This window comes from Psittacula echo, assembly GCF_963264785.1.
Source record: "Psittacula echo genome assembly, chromosome: Z".
NCBI classification, from domain to species: Eukaryota; Metazoa; Chordata; class Aves; order Psittaciformes; family Psittacidae; genus Psittacula; species Psittacula echo.
In genome coordinates this window covers 84,394,275-84,408,805 of record NC_137742.1, presented here as the reverse complement: position 1 = coordinate 84,408,805, position 14,531 = coordinate 84,394,275, and the positions used below count along the sequence as shown (strand labels likewise).

Sequence of the window (14,531 nt, the reverse complement as noted above, 5' to 3'; positions counted from 1 at the left end):
GGGGACCACAGAGAGGAGAGCTCCTTTACCACCCCTTCCCTGGCATGGGGCATCCAGCACAGACCAGTGAACAAAATCACGGTATTTCATGACAGCGGCTACAAATGAACTTGGAAGCTGCTGCTTGGAGCTGCAGCAGTCTGGAACAGGATCCTAAATACTGCAAAATGCTGGTAGTGCTAAGACTGCAGCAAGGGACCGAGGCTGCCTCACAGGACAGCGCTGCTGGGAGCATCGTGCAGAGAGAGCAATTCGGTTTAGTATACCACAATGGGGAGCTGAGTGATGCTGCAGGATCTAAGCAGGGAGGTGCAGATAACCCAGGATGTCCTCAGGGTCCCTCATCCAAAATCCCCAGGGCTCCACTGTCACCACCCTGCTTGGTCATGGTCCCTTCAGGGGAATCATTCTCTGGCAGCACTGCTCAGGGAAGCCCAGGGCAGGCGACATGGTTGGACTTGGCTGTTTTGGGTAATGATTAGACTTGATGACCTTAACAGTCTTTTCTGATCTAGTGACTATGATTCTATGACTGACTGAGCCTGTGGCAGAGGTGATGGAAAACTAGATGGTCTTTAAGGTCCCTTCCAACCCAAACCATTCTAGGATTCCATGATTCTATGATTCTATGAGACGAAATTCTCCAGCAGGTCAGCGCACATTCCCAAACCATGAAGATGGCTTGTTGGAGGAGTTGGAGTGACCTCAGTCACCCTGTCCAGCATCCCCTGGGACCTCCACCCACATCCCATTACAGCCACTGCCAGAGCTGATCCAGATCCTGACCTGTGGGCTGGTTTCCTGGTGCGATGGGAATGTCCTCTATTTCTTCCTGAAAACTGGAAGTACAGTGTGAGGTCTGATGCCGAGAGTTTGCTTGTGCTCACTGTCATTTTCCACCCTCAAAGAAGCTCTCCTGACTTCTTGGCAGAAAGCTGAAAATACCCAAGAGGATGAGCTGACAGTAGGATGGAATGAGGCAGTTCTCTGCCTTGTGCTCATGAGCAGCTCAGTGCCAGGCTCTGCAGAAAACCTTGGCAGCACTTAGTTTAACTCTAGCACCCACATGCTAGAGGGAACAAAGAGAGCAACATTGACTTTTGCAATAACCAGAGCCTGGAGGCACCATGACGTCCCTTCTGTGAGTTGCACTGTGGTGGTCACAAACTAAAGGCTGTGTTTTGGGGACACTCAGTGCAGGAGAAGGAGGAAGTGTTTGAGAGAGGAAAGCAATGTAAGTGATTTGCTCTCTTTGTCACTCCTTCTGTTCCATTTCTCTACGAGGCTCACCTGGCAGGTGACCTTCTTCCTTTGCCTTTTCCACTACTTTCCTTTCTTAGACAGACAGAATCATAGAATTGTCAAAGTTTGGGTTGGAAGGGACCTTCAAAGCTCATATAGTTCAACCCCGTGTAACGAGCAAGGACGCCTTCAACTAAACCTGTTTGCCCAGAACCGCACCCAGCCTGGCCTTGAATGTCTCCATGGATGGTGCATCCCCCACCTCTGGGCAACCTGAGCCAGTGTTTTTCCACCTCAGTGTAAAGTATTTTTTCCTCACTTTCAGCCTGAGTCTCCCTCTTTCAATTTAAAACCATCACCCCTTGTTCTGTTGAACAGGTCCTGTTAAAATGTCTCTCCTTGTCTTTCTTATAGGTCCCTTTGAAGAACTGAAAGGCTGTAATAAGGTCTCCCCAGAGTCTTCTCTTCTGAATGGAGACCAAGACTGGCTTCCTGGAAAAAGGAGACATTCAGTAGGACTCTCTGGAACTACACAGGGGCAAGATCTTCAGAAAGCATCTTTGGGGCTATTTAGCAAGAATGACAGGCAGATCCCATCAGATCTCCTCCTCTCTGTCTTGTGTGACCTTCAGAGGTCCTACAGAGGGACATTCCAGGACTTCTTTCTCAGGGGAAAGCATAAAATTAAACCTGCAAATGAGAACACACCACATTCCTGTTGCACATTTCATTAACAGCGTTGTCATGGAGAGACTTGAGAAGTTCTCTTAGGGCTGCTGCTTTCCAAAGCAGAATATGCAACGCCCCTGAGAGCTCTGTTATGAAATGGGGTGGCACAAGACCTCCATGGCCTGGGAGCACATGTAAGACTCCATCAGTCTGCTCCGCGGCTTCTGGTCCTAAACTCTGAAGAAATTGATTCCCTTATTGAAGATCATCTCTTGCCTCTTCTTCTGTTCATGAACATGTAGAATTGGCCAAGGTTGGTTTGAATTGTAATCCTTTCCTCTAGCTTGCTTGCAGACCCTGTCAGGCTCATGTCAGGGCATCTGTAATTCATAGCCACCCTCCTCACGGCCATTAAGGACACTACTGAACAGCCTCAGGCTCAGATCAGTGATCTGAGGAACTCCTCTCAAGCACAGGAGGTGAAACCACTCCTGACCCCAGAAAGTTGGGAAACAGGCATTTAAGGACACTTTGGGCCTTCAAGTGTCACCAAAGGCACGGCTATGTCACAAACATAGGACTTGTATGAATCTGGTATCCTCTCAAGGATGCTTTTCCTGTATCATTCATGTGCAGGAAATTCTGGGGTCCCTCCAGTTTGAAATTATCCCAGAAGGAAGAGAAGAATCAATAGAAATATTACGGAAAACTTGAAAACTTTGCCTCAGCTCCTCACCCAACAAGAAGACAAGTACTGTGGCACCATGAAGACACTGCCAGGACCCACGTGAAAATTAGGGCTTTGTCTGATACTACTGCTTATCTCCTCCCTGGGGTCTGAAACAGAGACAAAGTTATGTGAGAGCAATCTGCTGACATTTTTACCTTGTTCATAGATTCTTTCTTCTGCTCTGAGAAGTCATGGCTACTTGGACATCCTATAGCAAAGTTTTCTTTGCCTAGTATGAGCCCCTCAGCTTTAGACTAGAAGCTGCACAGCTCAGAGTTGACAAGGAGCAATGACAAGAGTTGACAAAGGGCCCTGTGCAAGCTGCAGGTTCCCAGGTATGCAGTGGTGCAACAAGCATATCCTCACATCTTGGACTCTTCCCGTAGACAGTGTCTACTTTTAAACCCATCAAAGGCCCACCATTACTATTTCTAGGACAGACAGTGTGATGCTAGGCTAGCTAAAGCCTTGGTCTAACTCCAGGTGACTCTTCCTGGATCCTCCTATGTCAACCATACTACTGTGTAGGAGAGCAGGACACAGCAGAATTGACGCTGCTTGTCAGGGGTAGGTGCAGCACAGGAGAGGGACCAACTGACACTGAGCAGGGCTCCCAGCAGCTTTCCAGTGCTGCCCACAGTGAGGTGAAAGTAATCAAAAAAATCTCATAGTGACTTTCCTGTTTTGTATGGGAAGAATGCCAATGGACTTGAAGACAAAGTCCGTGTCCTGTCTTTTAGAGGTGGCCTGAAAGGATGATATCACGGTCTTGTGTACACAGAGTTGCACATGTGTCCTCCTCACACCGCAGAGGGATGACTCTTACATCAGCGAGAGAACAGATAAAGCGGAACAAAGTCACCTCTGCAGAACGGCTCCAAGGTTCAGACAGGATATTGCTCCAGGGCAGCCTGCCGAATCCGATGGCGACAGCTCCTAAGTGTCCCTGGGGGATAGGTGCTGCGGGAGAGCAGGGAAGACAGGCGTAGATCCCATGACAAAGTCCGTGGTGCTTGGCAACAAGCCAGTGCACTCCAGCCAAATCTCTGCCACACTCATGGAAAAGCAATGGAGAAGCAAACCACAAGGAGCATGCTTCTGTCCTCCTGCCCCTCAAACCCATGCACACATCAGATATTTCAATCACACGTGGTCATGTGAAAGAGATGGGGTCATGTGAAAGAGAAGAGGCCCTCCAAACACAGACTCTTGTCCCCATCTTTGCTTCTGCTGTGTCTACAAGTGACTTGTATACACTTTGCTCTAGAAGGAGCCTGTAAAAGTCAGCAGAAACTCTGGTATTTGCCCTCATGAGTAGGTGAGCAGGGCCATAAAGGTGGACCATGAACTTTGTCTTTAGAAAAAAACAGCTCCAATAAATTACAGTTCAAAAGCAGTAGTCCCAACAACCAGTGAATGGCATGGAGTCAAGAGTGAAAGCAATTAAAGAAGAGATCCTCTAGCTGAAGGGTCCTCAAAAAAGGGACATCCAAGGGGTCTTTCTGAGAAGCTGCTTCTTGGTGGCCTGTTTGTCTTGAACAACCTGAGGTTGCTCTCAGGACACGTGGAAGCATTTGGTCATGCCTTAACATCAGTTAGCATACACCTCAAGGGTGGTGCAAGGGCAGGCAGAGGTTTTAATGCATTTTACCAGGAACATCTTCTTCAGAGTAGCTGTGAGTGCCTTCATCTGCAACAACCTTGGACATCTGAAACACAGGTCTTTGAACAACTGAAACCTCACTGTTTACAGTGCAGTCTTTAAGAACATAGAATATCCTAATTACTAACAATTCGACACCCTGAGAACAGGGGAAGTAAAGGAAGAAGGATTGGAGGCTCACTGCACGGACCTCTGTCAGCCCTCCCCGTGCTCATCTGCTCTGCATGGCCACTGTGGCTGAGAGCGCCAGATCAGCAATCCCCTCTGCAAGAAGATCAGCAGCTCTTGATGCCAGGGGCTTCTACCTGGGAAGTGGGCAGCAAGGCAGAAACAGAGGAAGATTCTCAGGAAGAGAACCCAGGATTCCTGACTGCCAGTCTGAGTCAGAAAGGGATGATCAGCACCTGTCAGATCTGCCCATTCCTCCCCAATCCCCCTGATTCCGCAGCTACTTTCACAGCTGATGTTGTCTACAATATTCAGAAAATAACTCCTGAAAGCATCACCAGCTGGGGTGAGATTCTTGAGCACTGGAAACACATATGCACACAGATTTGCCATCCTTGTCCAAACTGTGGGTGTTCACGCTTTCATCATCCTCACCCTCTTGTTTAATTCCAGTAGCAGGAGAGTGAGAAGGAAACATTTCCTCCACGATGGCCACATCCTTCTCTGACTTCGCCCAAAGGCCTCCAGCTCCATCCTGACTTGGGATGTCCCACTGTGACCCCAACTCTGTCAAGGAGGGCTGTGAGGGCTTCCCAGCCATCCTCAACCAACCAGATCCTACCAGGTTTTCAGTAGGAAAGCAGTGGGATGACCAGGACGGGTTCACTGGGAGGAGTGTCTGAAGCAGCAGGAGGTTGTGCTGCCATTCAGAGGGAGACCTATGGGATGAGCCCCCCTGTGCACAGGGACAAAGCACTCCCAGGATGACAACCAGGTCCCCAGTAGGAGGAGAACCAATCTTCAGACCAACCCAGCTCAATTACACGCAGAAATAACTCTGAGAAGTTCTCTCAGAGCATTACTGAAGACTGACAATGACAGTGAACCACAGACCAAGAGGAAGGCTCAAACAGTGCTGCTCGTTGTTCACAGACACATTTATTAAGGCTTGGGCACAACATGGTGCATCAGCACAGGGCCCCACTGCCAAGATCCTGGCTGGCATCTCACCAGGGAATGACCTTCCCTTCCCAGCTCAGAAAGGTGCCGGTGTCCTTCTCGGAGAGGGAGGAGAGCACCTTTAGCATCCCTTGCACGCTCTCATCCACTGTCAAGGGTGGCTGCAGGGGCAGAGGGAGAAGAGTGAGGAGAGGCCAGCATAAGGCAAGGAGAGCTCTCTGTCCCCCATCTGCTTCCCTCACATGCCTCCAGCTCAAGGTATCTGCCCAGCAGCTGCCCCAGAGCCCAGCATGTCTGGGACTGTTCACTGGAACCTAAATAAATTGGTTCTTCCAGACCCTGGTCAACAGCTCTCTTACCTTATGTGATCCTGAGCCCCCCATGTCAGTCTGCACCCATCCCGGGTGGAGAGCAACGCAGAGGACGCCATCTTCCTTGTACCTCAAGGACTGGCACTTGGTCAGCATGTTCAGAGCAGCCTGTGGGGAGATGCCGCAGGGATGGTAGTGGGAAGACAAGGCTGGCTGCAAGGGGACAAGTCTGCAAATGCAGACCCCATGGTGTGCACCCATATGATGCCAGCTCTCCAGGGCAGACGGTGCTGCTGAACTATCCCCTTGTGTACGCTTGGCATTCCAAGGCTTATCCCGGCAGGTCCATCTCATGTAGGACCACAGCCAGGCACAGGAATGTGCTGTGAGAGGGACCTCCATCACAGCACAGAGAGGTGTAGGGACTGAATGTGAGGCTGATGGGTGATGTGAGATCATGTGTAGAGGAAAATGCTTGAGCTCATGCCTGGTGCAGTGTGGCAGTACCTTGCTGCAGCGGTATGATGCAACTTGTCCATATTCCCACATATAGACATCCTCAATGGAGCCAGCAGAGCTGGACATGTTGATGATGGCTGCCTTGCTACAGCTCAGTGCTGAGCCTGGGCTGCCCTGGGCAGCCTTCTTCAGCAAGGGCAGGAATGCCTGCAGGGAGAAAGAGAAGACAAGAGCACACATGGAGGTGGCACAGGGGACAGAACCAGCTGCTTTTGCAGCAGTCAGCACTGGCACCAGCACTGGAGCATCCTCCCACTGCCCCAGCCAGCGGCTCCAGCTCCTGTGCTCCAGCACACAGCTCCACGAGCTTCTCATCATGTGGAGCAGAGGCAGGACCCCCTCCCACCTGCCTTTGGTGCTGCCCCGGGACAGCTCAGCTTGAGTGAGGGTCTCACCTGGCCCATCAACAGGGGCCCAATCGTGTTGGTGGTGTAAACACGGGTCATGTCCTCCAGTGTCTCGTTATCAAGTAAGTTTGCTTTTGCGATACCTGCGTTGTTGATGAGGAGGGTGAGCCCCGAGCCCCCCAAGTGCTCCCCGACTTTGGCTGCAGCCGCCTTGATGCTGGCAGGGTCGGTGACTTCTGCAGGGGCGATACACGGAGCTCAGTCCCTCACATCCTGGCGTGGAGATGGCAGCACTGGTGTCTCCAGAGGAACGGCTGCCTCCCGGCTCTGGGCTCCCGGTGTGCACAGCACCAGGGCACTCGCCAGGTCTGTGGTGCTGGGCAGAGAGGCGAATCGGGCAGGGACCTGCTCAGGGCACCTACCGAGCGGGATGATGACCAGGTTGCGGTGCTTGGAGGCCAAATGCTGCAGCTCCTGCAGGAGAGGGGGTCGTGTGGGCATGGAAGGGCAGGAGGAGCTGCGCACAGGCTGAGCCTTCCGCAGGCACAGCCCATGTTGCTGTGGCTCCATCCCTGCGCTGCCTCACACCCAGCTCCCTGCTCCAGCTCCTGCCGACAGATGGTGAGCGCTCCATGCTTCCTGCTCGCACCACGGGCCACTGTCCCCTCGGCACATCCCATGCATGGCCGGTGCCACCGTGTCCCACCGCTGCCTTGTGCCACTGGTGCTGGAGCCCTTCCTTGGGAAAGACCCTGCCGGCTCCAGCCTGTGCCCTGTCTCCAGCTCCCATCCCCAGCAGCACCCGCTAAACCCAGCCCAGCTTCACCTGCGCCTGCTGCCCCGTGGGGGCTCGACAGGATGCAAAGACCCACTGGGGGGGGTTTGGCATCCCCAGGAAGTGCTGGACCAGCCCCAGGCCGATGCCCCGGTTGGCCCCAGTCACCAGCACCGAGTGGATCCGAAGCCCTGCCATGCTGCTTCTCCTCTTCTGCTCCAGCTGCACTGTTTACTCAGCTCACTCATGCTGCTTTATACCGTGTTCCACCCCTCCCACTATGAGTTTGCACAATCTCTTGGCTCCAGGTACAACCTCTTTAGCTCCTTGAACTCTCCAGGCCCTATTTCCAGGCTGGGAGCCAGTCTCTGTTATCAAAGGGCAAAAATCACTTGGTGATGGAAGGGTTGTGGACCTGGGGGACTGAGTCCAGAGGAGGCCATGGAGATGCTGCGAGGGCTGGAGCAGCTCTGCTCTGGAGACAGGCTGAGAGAGCTGGGCTGGTTCAGCCTGGAGAAGAGAAGGCTCCTTAAGGGGAGACCTTAGAGCAGCTCCAGTGCCTAAAGGGGCTACAACATGCCTGGAGAGGGGCTTTGGACAAGGGCCTGTAGGGACAGGACAAGGGGGAATGGCTTTAACCTGACAGAGAGGAGATTGAGATGAGCTCTTAGGCAGAAGTTCTTCCCAGTGAGGGTGCTGAGGCCCTGGCACAGGTTGCCCAGAGAAGCTGTGGCTGCCCCATCCCTGGCAGTGTTCAAGGCCAGGCTGGACTGGGCTTGGAGCTGCCTACTTTAGTGGAAGGTGTCCCTGCCTGTGGCAGGGGTTGGAACTGGGTGAACTCCAACCTCAAACATTCTGTGATATGATTCTATGTTCCATCTGCATGAGGGATCAAGCCTTCCATCCCTACCTGCCCTCCCCAGGTCATGGCTCGGGTGGTCACAGTGCGCATTGACTCAGCACAGGATGGGTCAGTGTTTTTTATCAAACCAGCACAGACTACATCTAGATCTGGAACGTCATGACTGTGAGAAATGTTCTCATAAATAGCAATGAGTCCTTTCCCAGATATTTTAAAAACAAATTAAATATATACAAATCTGTTCCTTTCCCAAAAAGCGTGTTTACCAAATAGCAGTGGTTTATAGGGAGGTTTTGCAAGTAGAGACATAACACAAATCAGAAGGGAAAACAGCCTTTTAACACAGAAATTTGCCGTTTCTGCATGTTGGTGTTTAACTATCATCACCATGTAACTGTTTGAGAGAGAACTGGATTTTGCACATTCAGCATGAGAAGCTAAATCCCCTTGATACACCTGCTCTACCAAGTTGACCTGGTATGCAAACCCTTCTCCAGCTTGAACGGGTTTTGCAATTCCCCCTGTACTCTGGAACAGCCCCACCCTTCCTCTGCTCCCATAGCGAGCTTTTCAGAGGATGTTCATTTGCTCTCACACTCTTGGAGTAAAATTTACTATTTTGTTTGCTTAGTGTGAATCCTGAGATAAAGTTCAGAGCATGTGTCTGAAATGCACACAAACACACATGGATTTCTGGCACAACAAAGGAAACATAATCTTTATTTGGCAGGTGACAGCCAATTTTCCCCCTTCTGGAACCTGTGGGAAACATTCCCTCTACATCTTCATTTAGTTTCTCTGCTGATATTCAGACTTTGCCTGCAGGTACAACATCAGCACATTAAACACTCACATATTTCACTCACTTGGACAACTTCATGGTAATCAAGACTGTGGTTTCATCTCTCCTCCCTTCTACCTCCTGTAGCTTTCCTTTGGTGGAAATGCCCCTTTTTGTGTTTCAGTGGTACTTTCTGCACCAGCATCCCATGAACCACTCTTGCTGCCATGGCTGTCTAGTGCTGGGCTGTCTATGAAGTATTCCTCTGTGAGAACATGACAGCAGTAATCATCTGCTTCCCTCCTGTGCATCTGCAGCTTGCATGTGGGAGGTGATCCCAGATCTTCCCCCTTCCTTCACCCTGTCAAATCACAGCCTTTCCTTAAGCTTTACATGCTTCATTTTTCCCTTCATTTTTCATTTCCTTCCTGAGGCCCATCACACCTCCCTGTGCTTTTCTAATTCTCCATATTGGGTTGAGAGACTTCTTTTGTCTTGTGAATTCCTACCACATATAGTGGTAGAGAATCAGTGCAGAGATCAGGGTCTTCAGCTGTCTGTCTCAGGCTGGTCTCTCACCAAGGACCTCCACAAGCCTCTCCACCTCAGCACACCTCCCAGACCACAGGACTGGCTTTGAGGCTCTCATAAGTCACTTCAATTGCCTTGTCTATATTGTCACTTCTTTATGACCAAAGAGCACAGCTATGCTTGCCAGTATATTGCATTTGCACAAGAGCTCTGCTCCTCCAAGGTTTTCTTCTGCTAGGTGGAGGACGAGGCATCATCCATGGTCTGTTATAAACCTCCACAGTGCCTCAGAACCAGACAGTGTCAGAAATGAAAGAATCAACCTCTTAAAATCTCCCGTTTTTGCTTTGTCACCACCATTTTGTAGCCTTATACTGTTCTGGAGTCATAAGTTCGTAACACTGACTTTGGGGCCCTGTGCTGCCTTGTTGAGTTGAAACGAGCACTGCTTCTTCAGGAGCTGAGTCCAACCTGATGCCAAGAGGCAGAGGAGAAAGCAACCAGACTTGTTTGGCTCATGACCCAGTCTCTTCCCAAGTGCTGCTGCTGTCCCCAGGCTACTGGAAGGGACCTTGGACCAGCTCCAAAGAAGGGATTCACATGGTTCTTTTGGTCTGAAACATTCTTGCGTGGTCTAAACCTTAAGCTGAGCATAACTGTCTGCACACTCCTTTCCCATACCCCTCCGAAAGCTGTGTTTCTTATACGGATGCTTTCCATCTCAGCACACCAGGAAGGATCAGAAACAGCTTTCCAAGGTGCAGTCACACCTTCTCCACTTTCAGATGCTGAAAGCTCCAGTGTGCTCACGCTCCCCTCAGTGTTTGCACAATGACACTCCTCCTTACAGAAGTATTGCAAAACGTGTTTTTATTTGCTTAAGCAGTGGGATGTGTGCTTGGCATGATTATCTTCAGGAAATTTAATCTGCCATGTAAATAAGAATAAACTCGTTGCTACTTATCAAGCCTATTTGCCTCAGGGTGTATTCAAGGTGTTTGGAGCCTTGTCATCGCCTATTAGTCACTTGCTGAAGAATCAATAGAGATTAATGAACTACTAATCAAGGGGTGGGGTGCAAACGACCCACCTCTGCAACTGCTTGAACATGGGCACACACACCCTACCTGACTCATTTTCTTTTTGGCTGAAGAGGACTGGTGACACCCCATTGGGAAGGGATCACGCTGGCACTAACGGCGAGAGCCTGAGCTTAAATGCAAGCTTCCATTTGCATGTAAGTAGGAGCCGTCACTCCCCATCAGAGCCAGGAGGTCCCAAGAAAGTCTTCTCATGGCACTGTTTCAGAGCTCCCTGTAGACTGATCTGGGTTATATCTGCATTGTATCATTGTATATTCTTTGAGCCCAGGAGCCCAAACTGCTGAGGACAGATGCAAAGCACTCAGGACCCTGGCAGAGCACTGGTGTCTTAACATAAGAAGACAAGGCTGAGGCAGATTTCCAAGCAGCCTCTGCCCAGTGCAGAAGACAGGTACAGGAACTGTTGGGTTTTACAGGATCTAAATCAATCTGTGGGGAACCACATGCCACTTGTGGCTACTTCAGGCAGGGAGTAAAGACATTCCTCCTTTCCCAAGCTTATGCCAGCTTCTCTGGTCCAAACTCCAGAGAATCCCACCAAAGCCCCTGGGCCAGGGTTTTCCTCTAAGCAAAGCTTTCCTAAAGACCTTAAACCAGCTCATTAGAAATAGCAGGCACAGAGGCTTAGATGGGAGCTGGGCTGGATAATTAGTGCTCGCGGGAATTGAACATGATGCCAAGAGTGGCAAAAAGTGCAGAGAAGACCTTCACTCCCCACACTCGTTCAGGAGACCAAAGGACAAGTGGGTAGAGCAGGATGGGGGGACTCTACCTGTGGGATAGAGCACAGATGAGCCAGTTTTTCTTCAATGCTGCTGGTCTTGGGAAGGGTAGAGGGGCACAACCACCTTCTGCCCAGAACAGAAATCCCTATCATAGCTGAGCTGGTGGTGGAAGCAAAAAACGTTGACCAACGAATTATCCATAGTCCAAGAAAACAACAGATGTGAATTGAATTTCAGAGCTTGATTCAGTTGCCCGAAGACAGACACTGGCTGAATGACTGTGGAATTCTTCTAAGGTACTGGACTGTAATGGTGCCGTTTTAGGACTGTCAGGAAAGGTACATGGAGAAAGTGTGGAGAAAGAGGCTTCCCTGCAAAGTCTCTATTAGCATCTCTTTAAAGAGATGGCTCCAGCCAGGTCTCTGCACACTGGTTTCACAGGAGCTGGTGTCTTGTTGCAAGGGAGGAGAAATGAAAGCAAAGGTGGTTTGGGTGCTGTTGATTCTGCCTTGAGCTTGCAGAGTCCACAGAGCCCTGTTGTCTACTGGATTCTCCCCATGCAGCCTGAGAAGTCTCCTGGACACAACTGCCACCTGGTCTAATGCCCAGGTCTGAGGGGTATCGAGCATAACAGAGAGCCCACTTCAAATGCAGAGCCTTGAACCCCTGTTGAACCTCAGCAAAAGGACTTTTTTCCCAAGTAAATCTTTCCCAGGACATGTAAAACACTCCAACTCTTCACACAACCTAACTTGGGCCACAGCATTTGGACTCAACACCAGCTAGCGGCCTCAGACCAGGATCAGAACCACTTTTCTGGGGATATTCCTCTCACAAGAGCAGTCAAGATGCCTCAGCTCCCCAGCTGAAGCAGTGCTGGCAGCTCTGGTAGTTGTCCACGGGAACAGAGCCGCATTGCTGGGACCCATGGGAACACCTCATATCCCCTCTAACCTCTTTTCTGCCACCGTCTGCAGGCAGTTGGGTGGGTTATCCTTCATGCTTTTGCATGATGCCATGAAGGGTGACCTCAAAACCACCAGGCAAGACAAATGTGGTTTCTCTCTATGATATTTGTTATCAAGGATGCAGGAAAATGGGCTGTCATATGTGACTCAGAAATATGCCCATCTCAGAAACACTAAGGCACAGGCTAAATGATCAGCTTGTGCATGGCTTGGTTTGACATCCATGTGCTGGAGTGAGAGAAAGAGGCAGGGATAAAAAGAGCATTTTATCACCTGATGCGTAGCAGGAACCAACAACTTCTTTCCAGCCCCTCTTCTTTGTTAAAGACAAAATACATGACCTTCCTCCTAAAGGCCAGATTGGACAGGGTCTTGAGCAACCTGGTTTAGTGTGAAGTGTCCCTGCCCATGCCAGGGGGCTGGAACTAGATAATCTTAAGGTCTTTTCCAACCCAAACCTTTCTATGATTCTATGGAACTGTGCTACCTCCAAGTTCATACCAGCTGCTCCACAATGAGACCCAAGCCTCTCAACCAGTGTGACCTGGACATTTGACTGGTGCCCTAATTCACACACCAAAGACATAGGAAAAATTCTTAAGCCAGCAGTGGTACTTGTTCTTCTGTCAGAAACATCTCAGCTTCAAGTTATGGGATGCAGCAGAACAGAACATCAGTCATCAGGGTCAGATGAACCACCCCATGGTCCATCACTGTGGCATAGAGATGGCTGTTATGGTGGACAGTGAGGACTCTGCAGAGATCAGCAACAAGTCCCCAAACAGGTGAAACGTGCTCATATTTATACTCTCAAGTGCTCCAAAATCCAGTGACATCAGAATCTGGCTTTTCCAGACAGCAGGGAGATACCAAGGCCTCTCACAGAGAGACTAGAGCACTTTGTGGGGTTTTTTTTGTTGTTGTTGCATTTCTCTTTATTACCTTCTTGGAAACCTCACAATATTTAACTAACAAAATTTTCAAGGAATTAATATTCTTTTATTTGGACTTGGGGAACTGAAGCATAAAAGCAGATGATGCAATGTCCACACTGAAAAGAATTCAATTAACAGCTGCTTAGAGCCTGCTTTTTTTTCACAGTTTACATTTATATTCAGAACAGGCTCCTACTGACCTCAGCTGTGGCTGAACATGAACTCTTCCTGCAGAGCAGATCACAGGGCATCCTTGTATCCAAGGGTTTTGGAGACAAGACCCTAGGAAGAGTTCGTTAATGTAATGTTCGCCTGGAGTAGGCAGGATCTTTGTGGAAGAGGTGGTCAAAACCCCACTCCTCAGCATGCGTCACCATAACTGTAGTGATAGGACAAGGGGTGATGGGTTTAAACTGAAGCAGAGAAAGTTCAGTTTAGATAGAAAGAAGTTCTTCCCTGTGAGGGTGCTGAGGCCCTGGCACAGGTTGCCCAGAGAAGCTGTGGCTGCCCCATCCCTGGCAGTGTTCAAGGCCAGGTTGGATGGGGCTTGGAGCAACCTGCTCTAGTGGAAGGTGTCCTTGCCCATGGCAGGGGTTGGAACTGGATGAGCTTTAAGGTCTCTTCCAACCCAAACCAGCCTGGGATTCTATGCTTGTGTGTTTCTACCACTCTATCCTTACTTGCTACCTACCTGCCAATCTCTGCCACAGATAGAGCAGCATTCTGATGACCAATCACCTAATAAATGGCCTGAGCACAGAATAAGGCAGGAAAAGGAGAATGGGGCCTTTATTTCAAATATATGCTATAAGGAGGGTTTCTGCTTCTTAGTGTTTATAGTATAATTAATGTCTAGTAAATTCCAATTTCTATGTCATTGTTCAAATAAAAAATGTTCTCAAAGCATTTTTATATCTGTCATGGAACTAGCAAATTGAGGCTAAATGAACTCTATAGTTCAAACTCAATTAAAGTTTCAAACTCCAACAACATCAACTACAGCTTCAGGAAGTCACATAGATTCATCACTGAATTCTTAAACTTTATGGCCAGTGATTCAAAGTGCGCGATCACACACTTGGTAATGGGTGGGCTTTCAATCTCTAGGAGTCTCCAAGGAGGACCGACTCCAAATGGCTATCTGGCAGGGCTCCATTCATACCCTGGTCCTGTCTGAGCTGTGGTGAGGTATGGCCATGTAGCCCCCATAGGCTCAGGACCCAACTTTCTCACTTGTCAGGG

General features: G+C 49.7%; 1 protein-coding gene across 1 annotated transcript; it reads right to left on the bottom strand.

The window, feature by feature from the left end:
• Positions 1-5,479: 5,479 nt before the first annotated feature.
• On the bottom strand, positions 5,480-7,582 carry LOC308232409 (C-signal-like; the record flags this gene model as incomplete). The annotated part of the gene is made up of 6 exons (XM_080638598.1): positions 5,480-5,593; positions 5,792-5,911; positions 6,251-6,409; positions 6,658-6,845; positions 7,032-7,083; positions 7,436-7,582. 6 exons carry the CDS (start codon positions 7,580-7,582, stop codon positions 5,480-5,482), a joined length of 780 nt encoding a protein of 259 aa, XP_080494724.1.
• Positions 7,583-14,531: the final 6,949 nt, after the last annotated feature.